A 17153-nucleotide genomic window follows, 5' to 3' on the forward strand; every position below is an offset into this window, starting at 1 on the left:
TCACTTCTATCATTAAAACGCTTTCATTTTATTCAATCAGGATATTATGGAAGTGTACACTGTGCATTTTATTATCTTTTTTTTTTTTTACATATATTTGGCACATATAAATAGCTGAATCTAAATCATTAGTATAGTGTTGACTGAAAACAGCAGTGTCAAAATCTCCCTTATATATCAGACTCAGTACTGAGTGCCTACAAAGTTGGTAGAACCGGCTGGTCTTTGCAGCATGAAAGCCTGCCAGAGTAAGTTTCAATTAAAGAAGTAAACTGTGCTAAACTTTAATAAGCAAAAACACATTTTGTGTTGCTTGCAGTGAGTAGAATATGCTTTTTTTCTGAAATTGTGTGTGGTTTTGTGCTATCTTCAGAATACCTTAAAGTTGGAACCCTTGTAGGCTCTCAGTCCTGGGTTATTTAGTGACAATTGCAGTTACTGGAAAACTTAGAACAACAGTCAATGTTACCACCTTTGTCCGAAAAACAACAGGATGTATCTGATGTGTGTGTATGTATTCTCAGAAGTAGGTATGTATGTGTATCCCGAGTTTTAGCTCCAGGCAGGAATGGCTGATTAAGTCACAAATAATTTAAGTTCCCCTACAGATATGTACAGAATGTGATTTCACTGAGTGGCAACTGCAGGATAAAACAAAAACAAAGTTGGGTTTGATTTCATAAAAACCTTAAGGATTAAAACTTTTTTTTTTCACAAAGATAAGCTCTTCTGTAGAAAAAGTACACATGTAACACAAGTACAAGTGTAAGCCTTTTCTTAATACAAATATCTTTTAAAAAATTAAAAACATAAATTAAAACTATTTTCTTTTGTGCACCCAACACTGTGTACATTACTCAAAGTAACATTATGTCAAACCTCAGAGGGGAAAATGTTTGGAGAATAAATAAATAAATAGAAATGTGACTTTAAAATAATCAAACAGCTGTTTTAGATTAAAAATACTGGTCTAACAGCATTTGTAATACTCAGGACAACTCCGCCTGTCAAATTGACAGAGGAGCTATTTGTGACTGATAAATAATAAAAATACTTTGTGTTTGATAAAAGATTCTAAAAGAGATCTGTAACAGCTTTCATTTGTACAGAGAGGTATACATGTCCCAATATTCTACAAGAATAGAATAAAGCATTTTTGTACTCAAACGTCCATACAAAAAAAATGTCAAACTGGTGCATCTATTCAGAAATGTCTGGAAGCAAAGTGGGTGCTGCCTCCGGTCTACAGGTGGAATGAATTCTGATGAGGCCAGATCCCCTGCATAGCAGCTCTTATCATGAGTATATAGTGATGACCTCTCGCCCTCCGCCTCTCACCAGCAAAACTCTTTCCAAACCTTCAGTCAACACCTCCAGAAACTCCATATCTGATGTGCAAGTGAAGGCAGTAAAACCACAAAATGCTCACACACACACACACACACACAGCATCTATACTGCGGCCCCAAACACACTTTTAGGCCATAGTGGCAAAGGATACAATTCTCATCCCCGTCTGTGTTTCTTGGAGGTCCTGGCATGTTGAGCAGCACTAATCGAGCGTCATGGGATCTGTTGACTATTACCTCGTTCAGCTTTACAGCTGTATGCATCCGCCGCACATTAGACTGATCCCTGGAGTGCAGCAAGATAGGAGAGTTCATTTGAAAGAAACTTTATTTTGGAGTAGGCCTATTTCAAAATCCCACACAAGAACATACAGAGATAAAATGTTCCATATTTTACTGCTGAAGATAAAACAACTCACGGTTTGAGGCTCATAAGCTCTCTGAAGTTCTCCGGTGCATTGTTCCTGTTCCTCCTCTCAGCCTCACACTTCTCTCTGGTCCATGTCATCTGAACCTTCTCTGGAGGAGCTTCTACCACTTCCTCCTCCTCATCTGAGTATAGACTCCCCATACGCACCAAGGAATGCCTGTCCTTAACCAGCTGGGCCTGCAGAGGATTTTTATAAACAATTAATATAGTTTATAAATTGCAATTTTTTAACTTTTATTGTGGCACCACCAAAACAACAGCATACCTCTCTCTGTCGTTCTGCACTGGAAAGCCTCATTTGTCTTAACATTTGGGACCTCTGCTCCATCATTAATGTTCGCTCATAGGTGTAAGCTGAGATGTCGCTGTCATGCTGAAATCCCACAGAAAAAAAAATTACAAATCTATAGCAAATGTCAATTCAGGTCTAAATATTTGGAGCCAATCAGCATTTATAAACCCTCTAATTTTGTTGAAGCATCTATTTGGTGTCAGTGTACAGTAGCACTGGTGGCATCTCATTTCAGCTGACTTTTTCTCAAAACAGTAGTTGTGTAAGTAACCTCACCATCTCCACCACTTCTACCTCTGCCTCTATTCTCAGCTGATAAAGGAATGTGGCCAAATCTTTCTTCATCTGAATGCTGTTGTCATCCATTTGGGCCACAGTGAAGATGCGCATCTTGCATTTCCTCCAAACCTAAAATGCAAATAAAGCTTTGCAGTATTGCAGTGGATTTCCTTGAATGAACAAAAACCTGTTATCTAAAGGTTGTGTGCATTTTTAAATAAATCATTTGTTTATGAAAATAATTTGCATCCATTCTAGCCAGAGTCAAACTATGCTAGTCATCTCACCTTATGTTGTTTGAGTAGGAAAGGCAGCAGCATCAGCATGCCCCCATCATGGACAATCCACCACACGTCAATGTTGCCATCTGTGAAGCGTTCATGGTTGCTTGGATAGAAGGACACATTTTTGGGCACCATCAGGGCCAGGTGGGCAGCTGTGGTGCAGCGGACTGTGTCTGGGTAGAGATGACAATGTGCAGGCTCACACATTTACATAAATTACACATAATATACCTACTGCATACAAGGTAATGCAATTTAACAAGAGTACTGCATATGTCACTGCTTATTTCTCTCACAACAAGCCAAGAGAATCACATCTCAGAATGCATTTGAACATCCAAATAATAAATTCACATTATACTATAGCCTCAGTAAAGGGAGTGTAAATTAGCATTTAGGCATTAAAACACAATTATAACGGTGGTCATCAGTACAAATACAGCAACTGTTAATTGAAACTCTTACTGATGAAAGTCTTCCAGGCTCGAGGGTCCTCACTCTGCCTCCAGCCATATGGCCAGCCCATCACCACAGTGTTGTGTTTCATCCCCCCCAGGCCACAGGACTGGATCAGATGAACAATGCCCTCCCGCACTTTAGATGCCACTACAACTTGACAGAAACCTTTGACCCGCTCAATCTCCATCATATTCTTAATCGCCTGCAAGAGAAAAAGTGGGCAAACAGAACCCTTATTTTTAATCACAATATAAACAACATAAACACATATTAAAAAACGGCTCAACATTAAGTGAACTGAGGTAGAGTGATTAATCCCTCTATTATGCTGGCACATAAAGTACAAGGTTTCACTTGTTTATGTGTGGAAAAATTATGCAGGATATATTCTATCTCAACTGCCTCATTGACATGACCTTGTGCTGCTCACAACAAGCTGTTTGCTCCCTTTTATTAAAATGTCAAACATTTTAAACATAATAAGAAATCAAACTGTGGCAAAAGAAACTTGACATATGTTCAGCACATTAAACCTTGTCTGTGCTCCACTGTGCTTTTCACAGAATCACAAAAGCTGTTCATTTTTAACAATCAGGTGAGGCACAGTCAGCAGCGTTGAACAATAGAGTACAATACAGTATACATCATGCACCATGTTCTAGTATTTACCTGTTCAGCTGCCTGCATTTCCCCGTAGCTGTCCAGGAAGTTGCCCTGGATGACAGAGCCAACAATGGTCAGACCCTTTCCTGCCTTCAGCTGTGAGGCAAAGGTGAGCAGTCGAGGATATTTTACATGTAGGTCCTCATCTAGCTTCAACAGCACCAACAGCTGAGGTCTGCGGTGCACAGAGTCACAAAACCAGATCAGAATGGATATCCATAGGACATAATGTATAACTGGTGTTATTACAGAGAAAAACACATATTACTATTCAAATAACATATGGCTGCTGGTACTAGAATTTATAGTCAACTACTATTTCATTAACTACATCCAAACCTTACAGTAAATGGTAGTGTTTAGTTATGTATAACACCTAGAATACAACTCAATACAAGCATCATACTTTGCAGCTGACATGTCCTCATTATATGAACTGTACACAGCTGCTAGTAAATTTCACCTCATCATGTTTACGTCGTATGATATTCACATCACTCTTTATGACTGCACTTAGAGAGGAGCCATCTGTGTACCATACAATATGTCTACCAACAAACATAATAATGTCTATGAGCTAATGCATTTTAACAAACACACTAACTGGCAAGTACTAGAATCATAACAATGTCAATATTTGTTTGTGGGAACTTCCACGGTTGTTGATTTGTGGTGTATGCATTCTTCTCATGCCTGCACATAAACAAACAGGCAGCATGCTGCACATAAATGCAATCCACATGTGTTTGTGAAGAAACACGTCTGAAGTACCTCCAGTTCTTGGTGTGTGGGGGTCCAACCTCCAGTCTTAGCAGGGCATAGCGTGCAGCACTGAGAGACAGTCCTCTTATTCCATCCCCCCACTCCTTCTCTGCTCTGTTTTTGTCAGTGAAACATAAAGTGATACATTGTCTAGAGAGACATCCACTAGAAACAACCATCATTAACCACCTGAACATTCAGCATAGTTATTGTAAATGAGGATTTTGTTCTGCACATACCCCTGATACTCAATGTACTTGTAGATCATCCCAGCAATGCCCATTGCAACAATAGCATAGTACCAGGAGGAGATGAACATCAGAGCCAGACACATGCTCATGCCCAGGAATGACAAAGCCCTATGGGTGTAAAGCCCAAAATTACACATTTGCATTCCAATAACAGATGCGGTCTTGTGACAGAGAGCTAGTGAGGGACTCTAGACCAAAACAAAAACCCCTCACTCTGACATGTTACCAACTTAATATTGCACAGTGAGAGCACAAAATTCATTTACTGGGGGAAATAAACAGATTAAAGGGTTTAACATCCTTCAAATGAGTGAGTGAATATCAGAAAATACTGAACACGATATTTGAGCTTAACTCACCAGTGGTAGTATTTAAACCTTGGCCTCCAGTTGGGTGTGCGTAAAAGTGTCTGCACTGCACAGGCCAAGTTCACAAAGAGATAGCACATCAGGAAGAACCTGATGACAATATGCAACATAATCAAAGAAGTGATTAAACAGTCAGGAAAATCTGTTTATACAAAGGTGTTGATCAAAGGGGATAGGCCTGTTTGTTTTAGGATGAGTCAACATTGCAATAGACATTTAGTATGCATGTATGTTAGCTCACATGGAAAGGATAGGAGCCACCATATCCAGTGAGGCAATAAGGATCCCCAGCTCAGCTATGAGACCGGTGAGCAGCAGTGCCCATGTCGGCTCTCCATTGGTCTTTCCGTGACCAAACACCTTGAAAAAAGCAATGGAAATTACCATGTGTTACAGCTGTGTCATATTCAAATAAACTTGCAAGTCAAATATGACAAAATGCAAATATATACAGCACAGCATATTACAGTATATTAGAATAAGGCGGATATCCTTTTTATAGGTGGATGTTGTTCTGTTCAGTTCAAGTATGAGGTGTTTTTTAAATGCACTGTCTCACCCTAAGGAAAGGAATGATGTTGTCCTTGGCAATAGCTTGTAGAAGTCGTGGTGCTCCGGTGAGGGACTGCAGGCCAGCACCAACAGTAGAGAAGAAGGAACCAATGACAATAACCCATGGAGATGGCCAGGCAAGAGTCCCAACCACCAAGTTTTTTCTTACAGCATCCCCAAACCTGCAAATTCATTCTGACTGAGTATGACTGACATTTATGATCAAGTAAACTTTATGTCCATGGTGAAGCTTTGATAGTAGAACAGTGGTAACTCTGTAAATGAACTTACTTGTCTCTCAAGACGACGCCTTCAATACAAGACCCAAACAGGACCACAGAACTTAAATCTGAATACAACAGGTCAAGGAGCTAAAAGTGACAAGTGTTGTTAATTACAAACCTTCAGACTGTGTAGAAATTTAAAATGAGGATACAAACAAGGGATGTAGTGGTGATGGCTAAGATAGTTCCCACTGGTATAGACTTCTGGGCGTCTCGCAGATCACCAGATCTGTTGGAGCCTGCCATAATGCCTGCACAGAGGACAGTGAATGAAAACAAAGCAGAAACACATGTGCACACACAAACACACAAAATAGTTTAACAGTGCCCCCTGGTGGCTACATCAGAGAAAAGCATCCTTCTTTTATATCTTTTATCGACACACCAATTTTAACTCATGTCTATTCTACAAAATGAAAGGGTGGAAGGTGGTGAACTTGTATTTTAAGGCTTTGTACCACATTAAAATATGTAGAGATTTCATATTAATCACACTGATAGAATTCTATACGCTGTATAAAACCAGGCCTTCCTGCATAGCCATACCTGTGGCAGACGGGAAGAAGATTCCCACCAGAAGTGTAAAGGATGTGGCGATGTCTGCTGACACATACATCCCAAAGTGCTCGATTGCACTGTGGGCATCCACTGACTGTAGTCCTGCCTTCTCTAAGATCTCCCCTTTCTGCACGTAGTTGGCCCACATGTTTTCTATGAAAGAACACAGATGTTTGAATAATTACATTTTTAGACAGTATGAATTATTCATAAAGGACATTCGACACAGAACAAATACTGATTTGAGATTTGATTTTGGGAAACTAATTACACCATGCAGAGTGAAAAATTGTGCTCTATTTCTATTTCAGCCCTCCAATTCAGACAGATAACTGCCAATGAGCATGTCTGAAGCGGCACTTTGATAACGAGGAAGTAGATATTACTGACTACGACTTGTTCAAGTACATCAAGCTAAACCACAGGTCACCTGTTACAAATATGTGTTTCTGGCCAAACATAATGTATCTTTCAAAATAATACAGTGAAAGTGAAAAGCAAAGCTCTGTGGTGATCTCAGAGGATGGATGATAAGCCAGCAAACCACTGTAAAAACAAGTAGGTGATGGAGAAACAAAAAGTCTTTATGAAAAACAGTCATTGGTACAGTGTATGATACCACAGTGAATTAAACCGTGCGTAAAACTGTGCAATGTGGGCACTGGTAATATATCAACCCTGGGTATGTAGGGTAATAAGAAGCAGCAGCATTCCATCCTTCACAGATATGTTATACCCTCTGGTTTGTATGATGCAACAGGAAAAAGATGAGCCCAAACCCTGCATACAACTGTGGAGAACTACCAGAGGACTGCTGACTGCCAACCCCATTAAACATTTATTCCAAACCTGACACATTACATGAAGCTATTTGGACCACTGTCAGATCATGCTTGAATATTATAGGCTATCAGTTCTGAAACGGGTGAATGCTATCATCAACATATTCTGTTTGAAATCCAAAGGTTAAGCTGATATTATTTTTACCTCTAATAATTCCACTTCCCAGTCCAGGGATCCCCTGTATCTCGGTCACATTGTTCTGGATAAAGTAGTCATCACAATGAGCGCTGCTCATGTTCCCAGGCAGGCAGAACTGGTCCCACAGCTGACTGGGACCTGTGATGTTGCCTGTTGTCACAGTCTTGGCACACACGTCAAAGCGATCTCTCACCAAAGTCTTGTTGCCCAACATGCAGATTCTAGAGATTTAACAAAAGATGACATGATTAATAATCACTGATACTGACTGTCATCTTTGAAATACTGGACAAAGAAAAACAAAATTGTATAAATACAGGAAAAAAACATGTAGGGCTACATATACAAATCCATTATATTACCAATCTCTCTAAAACAGGCAACTATGTCTATATTTAAGTTTCCTATAATACATCATTTACAATAGGCACATGATTCTTATGTTATAGTCATTACAACTTACGGGAATTCTGGCGGATGAGTCATAGATTTGATCGCCCCAGCATAGATAGAGACGATTGAGATGATGACGCAGGCCAGGAAAAGTGAAGCCAACTTGTTGACATATTTGACACCTACAAAAACCACCACAGCCATCAGGCTGAGGCATAAAGAGCCGTAGACCCGCATATTGTTCAGCATGGCACTGTCACTCCCAAGGTGGTCTGCGGCATGAAAGATGGCTGCCTGGGGCAGCATATATTTCTAAAAGGGGAAAAAAACATGACAGAGCTACTGAACAGAGTTACTGCAACTACAATGAAGAAAACTGATGTAACAGGAACATTTTGAAACTATAACTGTGGGCTGGAATGTAACAGCAGAATATTTATATATTATATTATAAGAGACTGACCAGGAATATTTCAATGGCTCCCAGGATGTACATGGCAGAAGCAAAGGTGGTGCCCAAGTAGAAGCACAGCCCTACAGCTCCTCCAAACTCTGGGCCAAGAGAGCGGGAGATCATGAAGTATGCTCCTCCAGCTACAAAAGTTAAACAAATGTTACACAAAACCACTACAAAGCACTTCTATTTATACATACAATGAACACACCACAGTGAAATGTGTCCCTTTGCACTTTGGACACTGAAACAAAATATCTTTGGCAAAACAGACTACCATTATATTTATAAAACTGGTTGTGAAACATCAGGGTGGAGTGACTTGAAAGTGAACTGAACAGAGTTCCACGTTACCTGGAACAACACCATTGGTAGCAATGGCACTCATAGATATGGCTGTCAGCATCGTCTGTAAAAAAGATGAGAACGTGTGATGAACATGGAGAAAGATAATCATACAGTGTAGACAACTTGCCAACGTGAGGGTGTAATATTAACATGCACTGAATATAGTGATAATTCAAGCAGACCCCTGCTTCTATCATGCATGTTTAGCATGCGATTTGTATAATAGGGACATAGGGAAAATAAAACACTAGTAAAAAAAAACATTTTTTATTTAATATGAGTGTGTAATAGTATAGTATGTGTGCCATTTGTGTGCAGTGTGTGTGTGTGTGAGTACTAACACATGCGCAGCACATGAGGACGATCAGGAGGGACTGCATGATGCCAGCCATCCCAACGATCCATGTCAATCGGAGGAAAAGAATGACACCAAAGATGTTCTGAAGACACGGTAAGTAGACGCCCATCAGAGTTCCCATGTTAGGAGACTGAGACAGAGAGTGAGAGACAGATAGAGGGACACAAAGGGTAGAGTATTGGACATGGCATTTCAGGAAACAAGTGAGCTGATCATTATTATTGAGTGATGTACTTTTTTAAAGGTCATTCAATCATGTTATCAGCTCTTACACGGCCACAGTCGATTATACAAAGGCATAAGCAATCAATCAACAGGCTTTAATAACCTGGATAAAGAGAGCCAGAGGTGGAGTGTAATGTTTCCAAACCTTAAATGACTAAAGTGTACACATTATTAAAAAAAAACAGTGAGGCATAGTGTTCCCTTCCTGCTGCTGACCTTGGGGGTCTTCCTACGTGAGGTCTCAGCACTTTCTTCTTCTTCGTGCTCCTTGGCCCCCTGTGTGATGTTAGTGTAGTTGACCAGGCGACTAAGAAGAGAGGAAACCTTCGGCCTGATATCCAACTCTTCCTGTAAGAAAAGAGAAGGTGACAGTTGACTTCATCAACTGGTTTGAGTTTAGTATTTGACAGAATATTTGGGAAGTCAAAATCACAGACCTCAAACAAAGCCAGGTTTCTGTCATAGAAGTCATTCTTCTTGCTAGCAGCATCTGCACCGCTGAGAAAAGGGCTGTCCTCTTTATGATTCCCATGTCCTATTAAAAAGATGAATAAAGTGCTGTAACTAAGTAAGCAATATAAACAAAGTCGCCTTCTAAAAACAAACAATTATAATAAAGAGCCAACAAATAAATACATTTTTACACAGTCAATCTGACAGGAACATGATTTTATGGAAGCTTGTACAATCTTATAATTGCAATGTTAACCTATTAAAATGTTATTTAAGGGGGGTTAAATATAAACACAAGGAAGGTGAAAGATGAACAAGTGAAAAGCCTTAAATTTGTTTACTTGCCCCAAAAAATATGTATTCTGATTTAAGACTATGTGACAAAAAAACATATTCTCAATTTGCTTTAAAGATAAATCAAGATTATAATATGGATAAGACATAAAACTTATCTATTTCATAACTTGCAATAAAAGATTAAACTGTAAGCATTATTTAAAACATCTTAATCTCCAAATAGCACCAACTTCTTTTCATGCAGTGAAGCTGCAATCAAATAGCACCATAGAAAAACAAAGAAGAGTCCAGGTAATAAACAGGCATGTAATTGGATTTCACTCATTAATTTCTGCTTTCGAAGAAATGAATCAGAGCTGAGTACTACAGTGCCACAGGCAAAGTGGCAAACCGCTGTCACACATTCACACTCACAGGCATGCACATCCCTCATTACCCTGTGTTATTAGATCAACTTTAACAGTGACATCTTAGAAACAATCCTGCAACAAAAAGCCAGCTAACTCACCAAGTGGGCATAACATAGAACGTATTTTCAATTCTGTGGAGAACACCAGCTTTGTTGCACGTGAGTTTCAATGCATGTGTTCACTCACCTGTGTCCTGTGTCTCACTGCTGCTAATATCACTGTTGGTGAGCATAGTTATGCGCTGTGTGCAGTCTGCTGCAGAGCACTCTGTGCTCTAGGTTGGGGAAATGTCGATTACTATCCAGGACACCCGGTCACCCGGGGTGAATGCTCACTCAGGGGCCTGATCTAACACATGGTGTACGGTTAGGGGGGAGTGGAGCAAACAGCGGTAATTCACTGACTCTCTCACACACACACATGTGTAGGCACATGTGTTCCCATGAGAATATAAAGCCCCTGTGTTGGCTTGAAAGTATCACGGTGAAATAAAGCCTTACCTTATTCATATTCCAAAGCATTGCTTATAATCATGGACACACCTAGATGCTTTTTCAGTATTGTCTACTACACAATGCAAGGACCTCTGCTAATGAAAGATTTATTACTAACCACATTTCCTCACAGATTATCTCTGTGTACCTTAAAAATACACATTGCTGGACTGCAGTGATGCCTGGTAAGACATAAGGGTGAAAATAATCTCAATACTGTCCTCTAGTGTTGCCTTGATGTACTGTACGAGTTCGAAAGAACAGCAGAGAATGGTAGTGTCCTGCCTGTCTTTGCTCTGTGGGAAAGAGCTGCATACAGAAAAAAGTCAGCTCAGCTACAGGGAGATATTTCCCATTTTCACCTGTCAGGAACTGCTTCCATAACCAGTGCTGCCACAAACACTGTATGAGACTCCAATGCTGAGGCCTAAAATAGTTTTAAGCTTATACTCATTTCTTTTTTTGGACAGGCTACATGAAACTCTTTTTAACAATGGCCTGAGGCGACAGCAGGGGTCCCCTGTTAATAACCTCATGTTAAACGTCTAATTGAAAAGATTAAAGATTAACTGGCCTGTTATGCAGCCACACAAGAGAGTCTTGCTGTGAGCACAGAACAGCTTTAGAGCGACGTGTACTGGCATGTCATCTGTGTTCCCACCAAAAGCTCATACCCACAGCTAGAAGTCCAAAGGCTCTGTTTAAGGACTGACACATTTAGAGGAGAGAGCAGTGTAACTTCTACTTGAATTACAGTATTTAGAAACAATTATTTAGGAGGTCTACTTTAGCTTAATGTCAGACTGTCAACAACAACTTTAGAGAAGGCAGGACCACAGTCAATGGAAACTCACAGTGCCACAGTGACAGTAAACTGCAGTATACTGTGGAATACCTGGATTTACCTACTGCTGATACTCAGCAAGTGTTTGTGCCACAGTATAGTTTTGTTTTTGATGTACATTTATTTATAAATGCATTATGGCATACTACAGACACCATGACAACAAGCAAGTTTGTCCACAACTTCCTTTTAGTCGTACTTCAAACCCCCTGTAATATCCAACTACGACCTTTATTGAGGTTAAGGTTGAAAGCGCATCAACAAAATAATACGTCCATCTCCATCAATTTTACAATCTGCAGATAAAACACAACGAAATACAGAAACGCGGAGAAATACTTACAATATGGAGAAACTCTTAATGCGGAAATGTTGCCCCAGGGACTATAAAAAGTGAGGGACCGGCTGAGGCCCGCGAGTAAACAAGCAAACGGTGAATGACTAATGATGAGGATGTTAAATCTCAACTCCACGGCCAAGCAGCAAGCAGCATGCTCAGTGACTTCCACAGATACTAGTGTTAACACCAAGCGTGTCCCCGACAGGCCTGTCACCTTTCAAGGTCTCTGGACACATTGTTGTGAGTACATCGCATTTCTGTATCAGCTTGTTAGTGTTAATGCGCATGTGGCGTCAAAAGCAGTGAAAATGTAGTCTACATAAACATTCCTACAGCTGATAGGTAGTAAAAATATTTGGCCTATAAAACTAACAAGAATGTTGTTTTTATAACATGCAGTATAAGAAGCTCTTGCAGAACAACTGCCAAACAGAATATGTGTTTTTCTGTGCCCTTTTTAAAGCAGATTAGTCATGGAAAATAATATCGCTATCCATTAGCTTCTTAGTGTTGGGAGAAAAAGCCTTTGCTAAACTTCCTCTAATGAACGTTTAAGACTTAACACTGAAAGGCAGAGGAAGTCCCACAGCTTAGTCCAATTGATATGGAGTTAGTTGGCAAGGGACCGCTCTTTTTTCTGTGTTTGTTTTCTGATCTTTCTCACTTTGTGTGCTAAATGAATTCCAAGTCTTGCCAGATGTGGATGTAGATAGCCTCTTGCCGCAAAGCAGCAATTCACATAAACTTGTCCATTGTCTACCTTCCCTTGTATTCAGCTGATCATGTCTACATGATCTGTAAACTGCCCAATAATGAAGCCACAACTGTTTGTTCTCTGCCAACATAGGGGAAAACAATGAATGAACAACCAATCATAAGGCTGAATAATTTGACATGACGTATGTGTAGCTGTGTAGGAAGCTTCACCAAGATGATCTAATTATGCATAAAAAGAAGTTAGGGAAGTGAAACATCTGCCAAAAGCAAACAGTTGTGTACAGTTACCAGGTTAACATTATGTGACTTGGTGCATAGCTGTGGGAGCGCAGTATCACAACAGAGAGCATGATATTTTGTATGTTGTGATTTGCAATATAAAGGAGTGCACCTGTCCTTTAGTTCACTTCCTTCACTTTGCTCAATCACTGTTAAAACATCTTTGAGCTTATATCATACAAACATGGAAAATGCCTGAAAAATAGGTATTTATATCCATTAGGAGATATAGCCAAAGATTATCCATTAACTTTAATGGGCTACACTGTCATAAAGACCAAGGAAAACCAGTAGTAAGAAAACCAATCGGATATTTTGTATAGCAAGATAAAAAAAAAGGTTGAAAAACAACTTTAAGCGTCTTATTTTTCAAAAGCTATCCCTTTTCATGAGGTTGTTTGGATTCATTTTACGTTTCTCTCCTCCCTAGCCTGTGGCAAGAAACACTGTAAATCTGTTTCAGCAACAGGACCATGTTAACTGTAATGGCTGTGTTTCATGCAGAGTGGATTCTGAACAGGGATGTGGAATGCTAACCTGCTGAGCCTCACAGCAAAACATATTAACTTTGATGTGCACTAATGACGAGGAAAGGGTAGCAGCTCAGTCTTATTACCTCAGGGGGTAAAGGTGGGCGGGAGGGGGAGCATCATACAGCAGACGTCCAAAAGACACAAATAAGCTAAATGAGGCGGCTGTTGCATGTAGATCTAATGCATATTTTTTGCATCAAGTGAACTTGCACAATATCTTGTGAATTAGGACGTCGCCTGTTTATTTCCTTTCTTTATAGATCGTATGTGTAAATCATTTACCTAAATTTGCAATGGGCCTTGCCCTGCTCTCACTTTGATGTGAATGAGTAGATAGAACAAAGTGGGATGATGAGTGTAAGTGTGTCATTCTGTAGCTTTATAATAAAATGATTTGTCTTTTCTACTGAGACCTACGTTCACACCAAGATCAACAAACCTTCCTCCCAGAGATGTTAAAAATGGTTTCAGGCTCTGAAGTACAGCACTGCTACAATGTCCACAATGTCGTCCCACTCGGTCTCACTGTGCTGAGCAGAGCTGTGCTCACAGCCAGACTCTGCTCTGTCACTTCCTCCATGGCGTCTACGTCACACTATGGGTAACATTGCCAAGCACACCACTCCCATTGTGAAATCATCCAGTACATGTAACTACTTTTGGACTGTTTGACCACATGAATTACTTTCCCACCCAGTTTGACTGCATGGAAAGCAAAATATGGAGAAATATTTAAAATGCATATGTCTGAAATGACTTCATCTTTCTTAACAGCAGTCTTGATAAACAAAACACCTTTGCACACACAGAGTTGTTAGTGTCAATTCATTGGGGGGGGGGGTATAGACTCTTAAAACTTTATCAAGTCTTTGTATCTTACATCTTTCTTCTCCTCCTTTCACCTTGTCCATCATATAGTTGTCTTTAAAGCTGTCCTTTGTGTTTAATAGTTGTTGTTCTCCTCATACACCAGGAAGTTCTGCTTGGGTGGGTGAGCGAGAATTATGATGACAGGAGGAGGTTAAACGGCAACAGACTTCTTGGAAACTCATCCTAAAACCCTGTGGGTTATTGTAGGACATCTGCCCTTTTATTCCCCTATCAAAAGCATTTCAGGTAGCATAATATTAGACATTTATTACTTTTAACTGTTAACTTGTTTTTCAGCTGTTGTCAAGGGATGTAATGTTGCTCTAAAAGGGTGACTTCCATGCATTCTTTGTATAAGCCAGAAGCTAGGTCACCATGTGCTGAGATTCCTTCTTGTTATGCTTCTTTTAGTCCTCTGGAGCTCTTGGCTCACTGAAGCATGGGTCATTTTACCCATGACACTGCTTCTTTGGAAGTTGATGCATCCACACATCACTAATTTATGCACAAACACACAGGCTGTTCATTCACTGGAGTCAGGAGTAGTAGTTCACAAACACCTACACACTAAATGTAATACTGTATACCATAAATGGATGGCCAGTCAGTGTGAGGGCTTGTGCCCAGCTCAGCCTTCCAGGCCTTTATTGAAGAGTGTGTTCATTTTTAAAGTCCCACCCATGCCCCTCTTTAACTTTAAAAAGAAAGAAAAATATGCAGATGGTACAATTTCTCAGCCCACACAAACCAGCACAGCTCTCTCATAATCCTGCCCAGCAGCTACAAGCTCCTCACTCTTGTTCTCATCTACCCTCCTCCACCCATCTACACTGTCAGAGACAGGCCCCAACTCTTTCTCTGATGATACAGTGTTGAAACAAGTGAATGATAGTGAGACACACAGAGGCAGAGAAGCGAATAAGGGAGAAATTTGTTCCTGTGTTGTTGAGCAGCCACTCTCTGTGAAAGGAAATCCTCCCCTGGCACAAAGAGAGTTCCATCTTTTGTGCGGGGAAGCACTTGAGGCCTTTTCTTGTAGTACTTAGCCCAGCTGGCACAACCCCACCCCCGCAGTGTCTTTCCCCCACGGTTCTCACCCCTTGTCATTGTTTTCATTTTGTTACTCATCTTTTCCCGGGTTTGTGTTAAGAGTGCTCTGTCAGGAAGGAAAATTCCCCCAAAACAATAAAATAGATATTTTTTTTCTTCTTCTATTTTTTTGAATCTAAACTGAGCTGTCAAAAACAGACCCGTAGGCTACAGAATACTGCTTTTTTTGCTGTGGAGAATTGCCATGGTAACCATTCAACCAGCTGTTCATGTGGCTCTGGACAAAGCAAACTTTTTCCATGCAGTGCTAGGAGAAGTATTACTTTTAGAGCTTAGTTTTCAGCTGCAAGTCTTCCAAATAGATTCCTCTGTGTCCAAGCTAAAAGATGAAGTGCTGTGCAAAAGCTGTGAGGCTTACCATCAGAGCTGACAGTATCTTGATGATCAGGGTCCTGTCCAGTATCCCTGTAATCAACCCAGTTAATCCCCTCTAGGCTGTCGTAGTTGGACTGCGCTTGATCCTTTACTGGTACCACTGTGAAGTGAGGCATGTTTTCATCACTCTCCTCTGCGTCTCCAGCTCAAACTCAACATAGCAAGCTAGCTGTTAGCCAGCCTCAGCTCAACTCCCACTAATGGCAACTACATTCCACTACACTGCGCTCACTTCCTCTGGGGGATATTATCATATTCTCCACCCACAGGCCAGCCTCTCCTTTTTTTTCTGTGAGAACTGAAAGGGTAACGGAGGTCTCTGGGATGTGTCTGGAAAGACACTCACACAGAGACACCCCAGGGAGAAGGAAAGACATGTGGGGCCAAGCTCTTGTTGAAGAATTACCGTTGTCATGCGTGACTCATGAAGAGGGAGAGAGTTTAGGTAACCATGTTCTGCTGTCATAATGTTAGAAAACAGAGTGGCCCTTGTCTGTTCAAGGTTCACATAGGCAGTCCATTGTGTGCTCCAGCCTTTCCCAAAACACACAGACAGTGGCAGACGTGGCAGTCTGGAAAATAATCAATGATGGTGAAGTGGAAGCACAAAGTGGAAAAAAAAATGGAAAGAGAAGATGAGGAAAAAAAGTTTGTCAAAGAAAAAATTACAGGCCCCCACATGGTAAACAGGTGAACAGTTAGATAACATACCTTTGGACATAGTTTTATGTATAGCTTTGCCAACAGCATTTACAAAATAATTCTCTCAAAGACAGTAATTGTTGTTAAATGAATTGTGATGGCCGGCAGCTGTTGAATCTATGACAGCTCAGCAGTGAATTGGAATAACATGAGTAGAGAGGCAGGGTAAAGTTTACCCTCTACTTTCTAAGAATAGTAGCTATTCTCCAGCCATAAAAAGCAGCTGATTAAAGACACAGCTGAAAGGCTGTTATTAGAGAGTCCATTGAAGACAGGTTCACATCTTGTTGCCTTTGGGTTACACAGACCTTGTAAATTGCTGGTCCTTTGTATTTTTTAAATGTTTTAGAAACAAATGCAGAAGAGTTAGTGTAAATTTCCTCATTGTTGAGGTATAGGAGACATATACATATGTATAAATTATTGCACTTTTGGATCT

General features: G+C 40.3%; 1 protein-coding gene across 1 annotated transcript; it reads right to left on the minus strand.

Annotated features, from left to right (window-relative positions):
- Nucleotides 1–12: 12 nt before the first annotated feature.
- slc12a4 (solute carrier family 12 member 4) lies at nucleotides 13–16238 on the minus strand. The gene is made up of 24 exons (XM_028401344.1): nucleotides 15996–16238; nucleotides 9728–9825; nucleotides 9507–9638; nucleotides 9049–9195; nucleotides 8714–8768; nucleotides 8369–8499; nucleotides 7976–8217; nucleotides 7519–7733; nucleotides 6520–6684; nucleotides 6126–6224; nucleotides 5981–6038; nucleotides 5697–5871; nucleotides 5379–5497; nucleotides 5129–5227; nucleotides 4758–4877; nucleotides 4528–4632; nucleotides 3763–3931; nucleotides 3100–3295; nucleotides 2638–2807; nucleotides 2348–2479; nucleotides 2045–2152; nucleotides 1769–1956; nucleotides 1502–1635; nucleotides 13–1388 (listed from the first exon to the last, which is right to left on the minus strand). The coding sequence occupies exons 1-24, from the start codon at nucleotides 16126–16128 to the stop codon at nucleotides 1297–1299; spliced, it is 3282 nt and encodes a 1093-aa protein (XP_028257145.1). The 5' UTR covers nucleotides 16129–16238; the 3' UTR covers nucleotides 13–1296.
- Nucleotides 16239–17153: the final 915 nt, after the last annotated feature.

The sequence above is a fragment of the Parambassis ranga genome, chromosome 3 (assembly GCF_900634625.1).
Source record: "Parambassis ranga chromosome 3, fParRan2.1, whole genome shotgun sequence".
Taxonomy (NCBI): domain Eukaryota; kingdom Metazoa; phylum Chordata; class Actinopteri; family Ambassidae; genus Parambassis; species Parambassis ranga.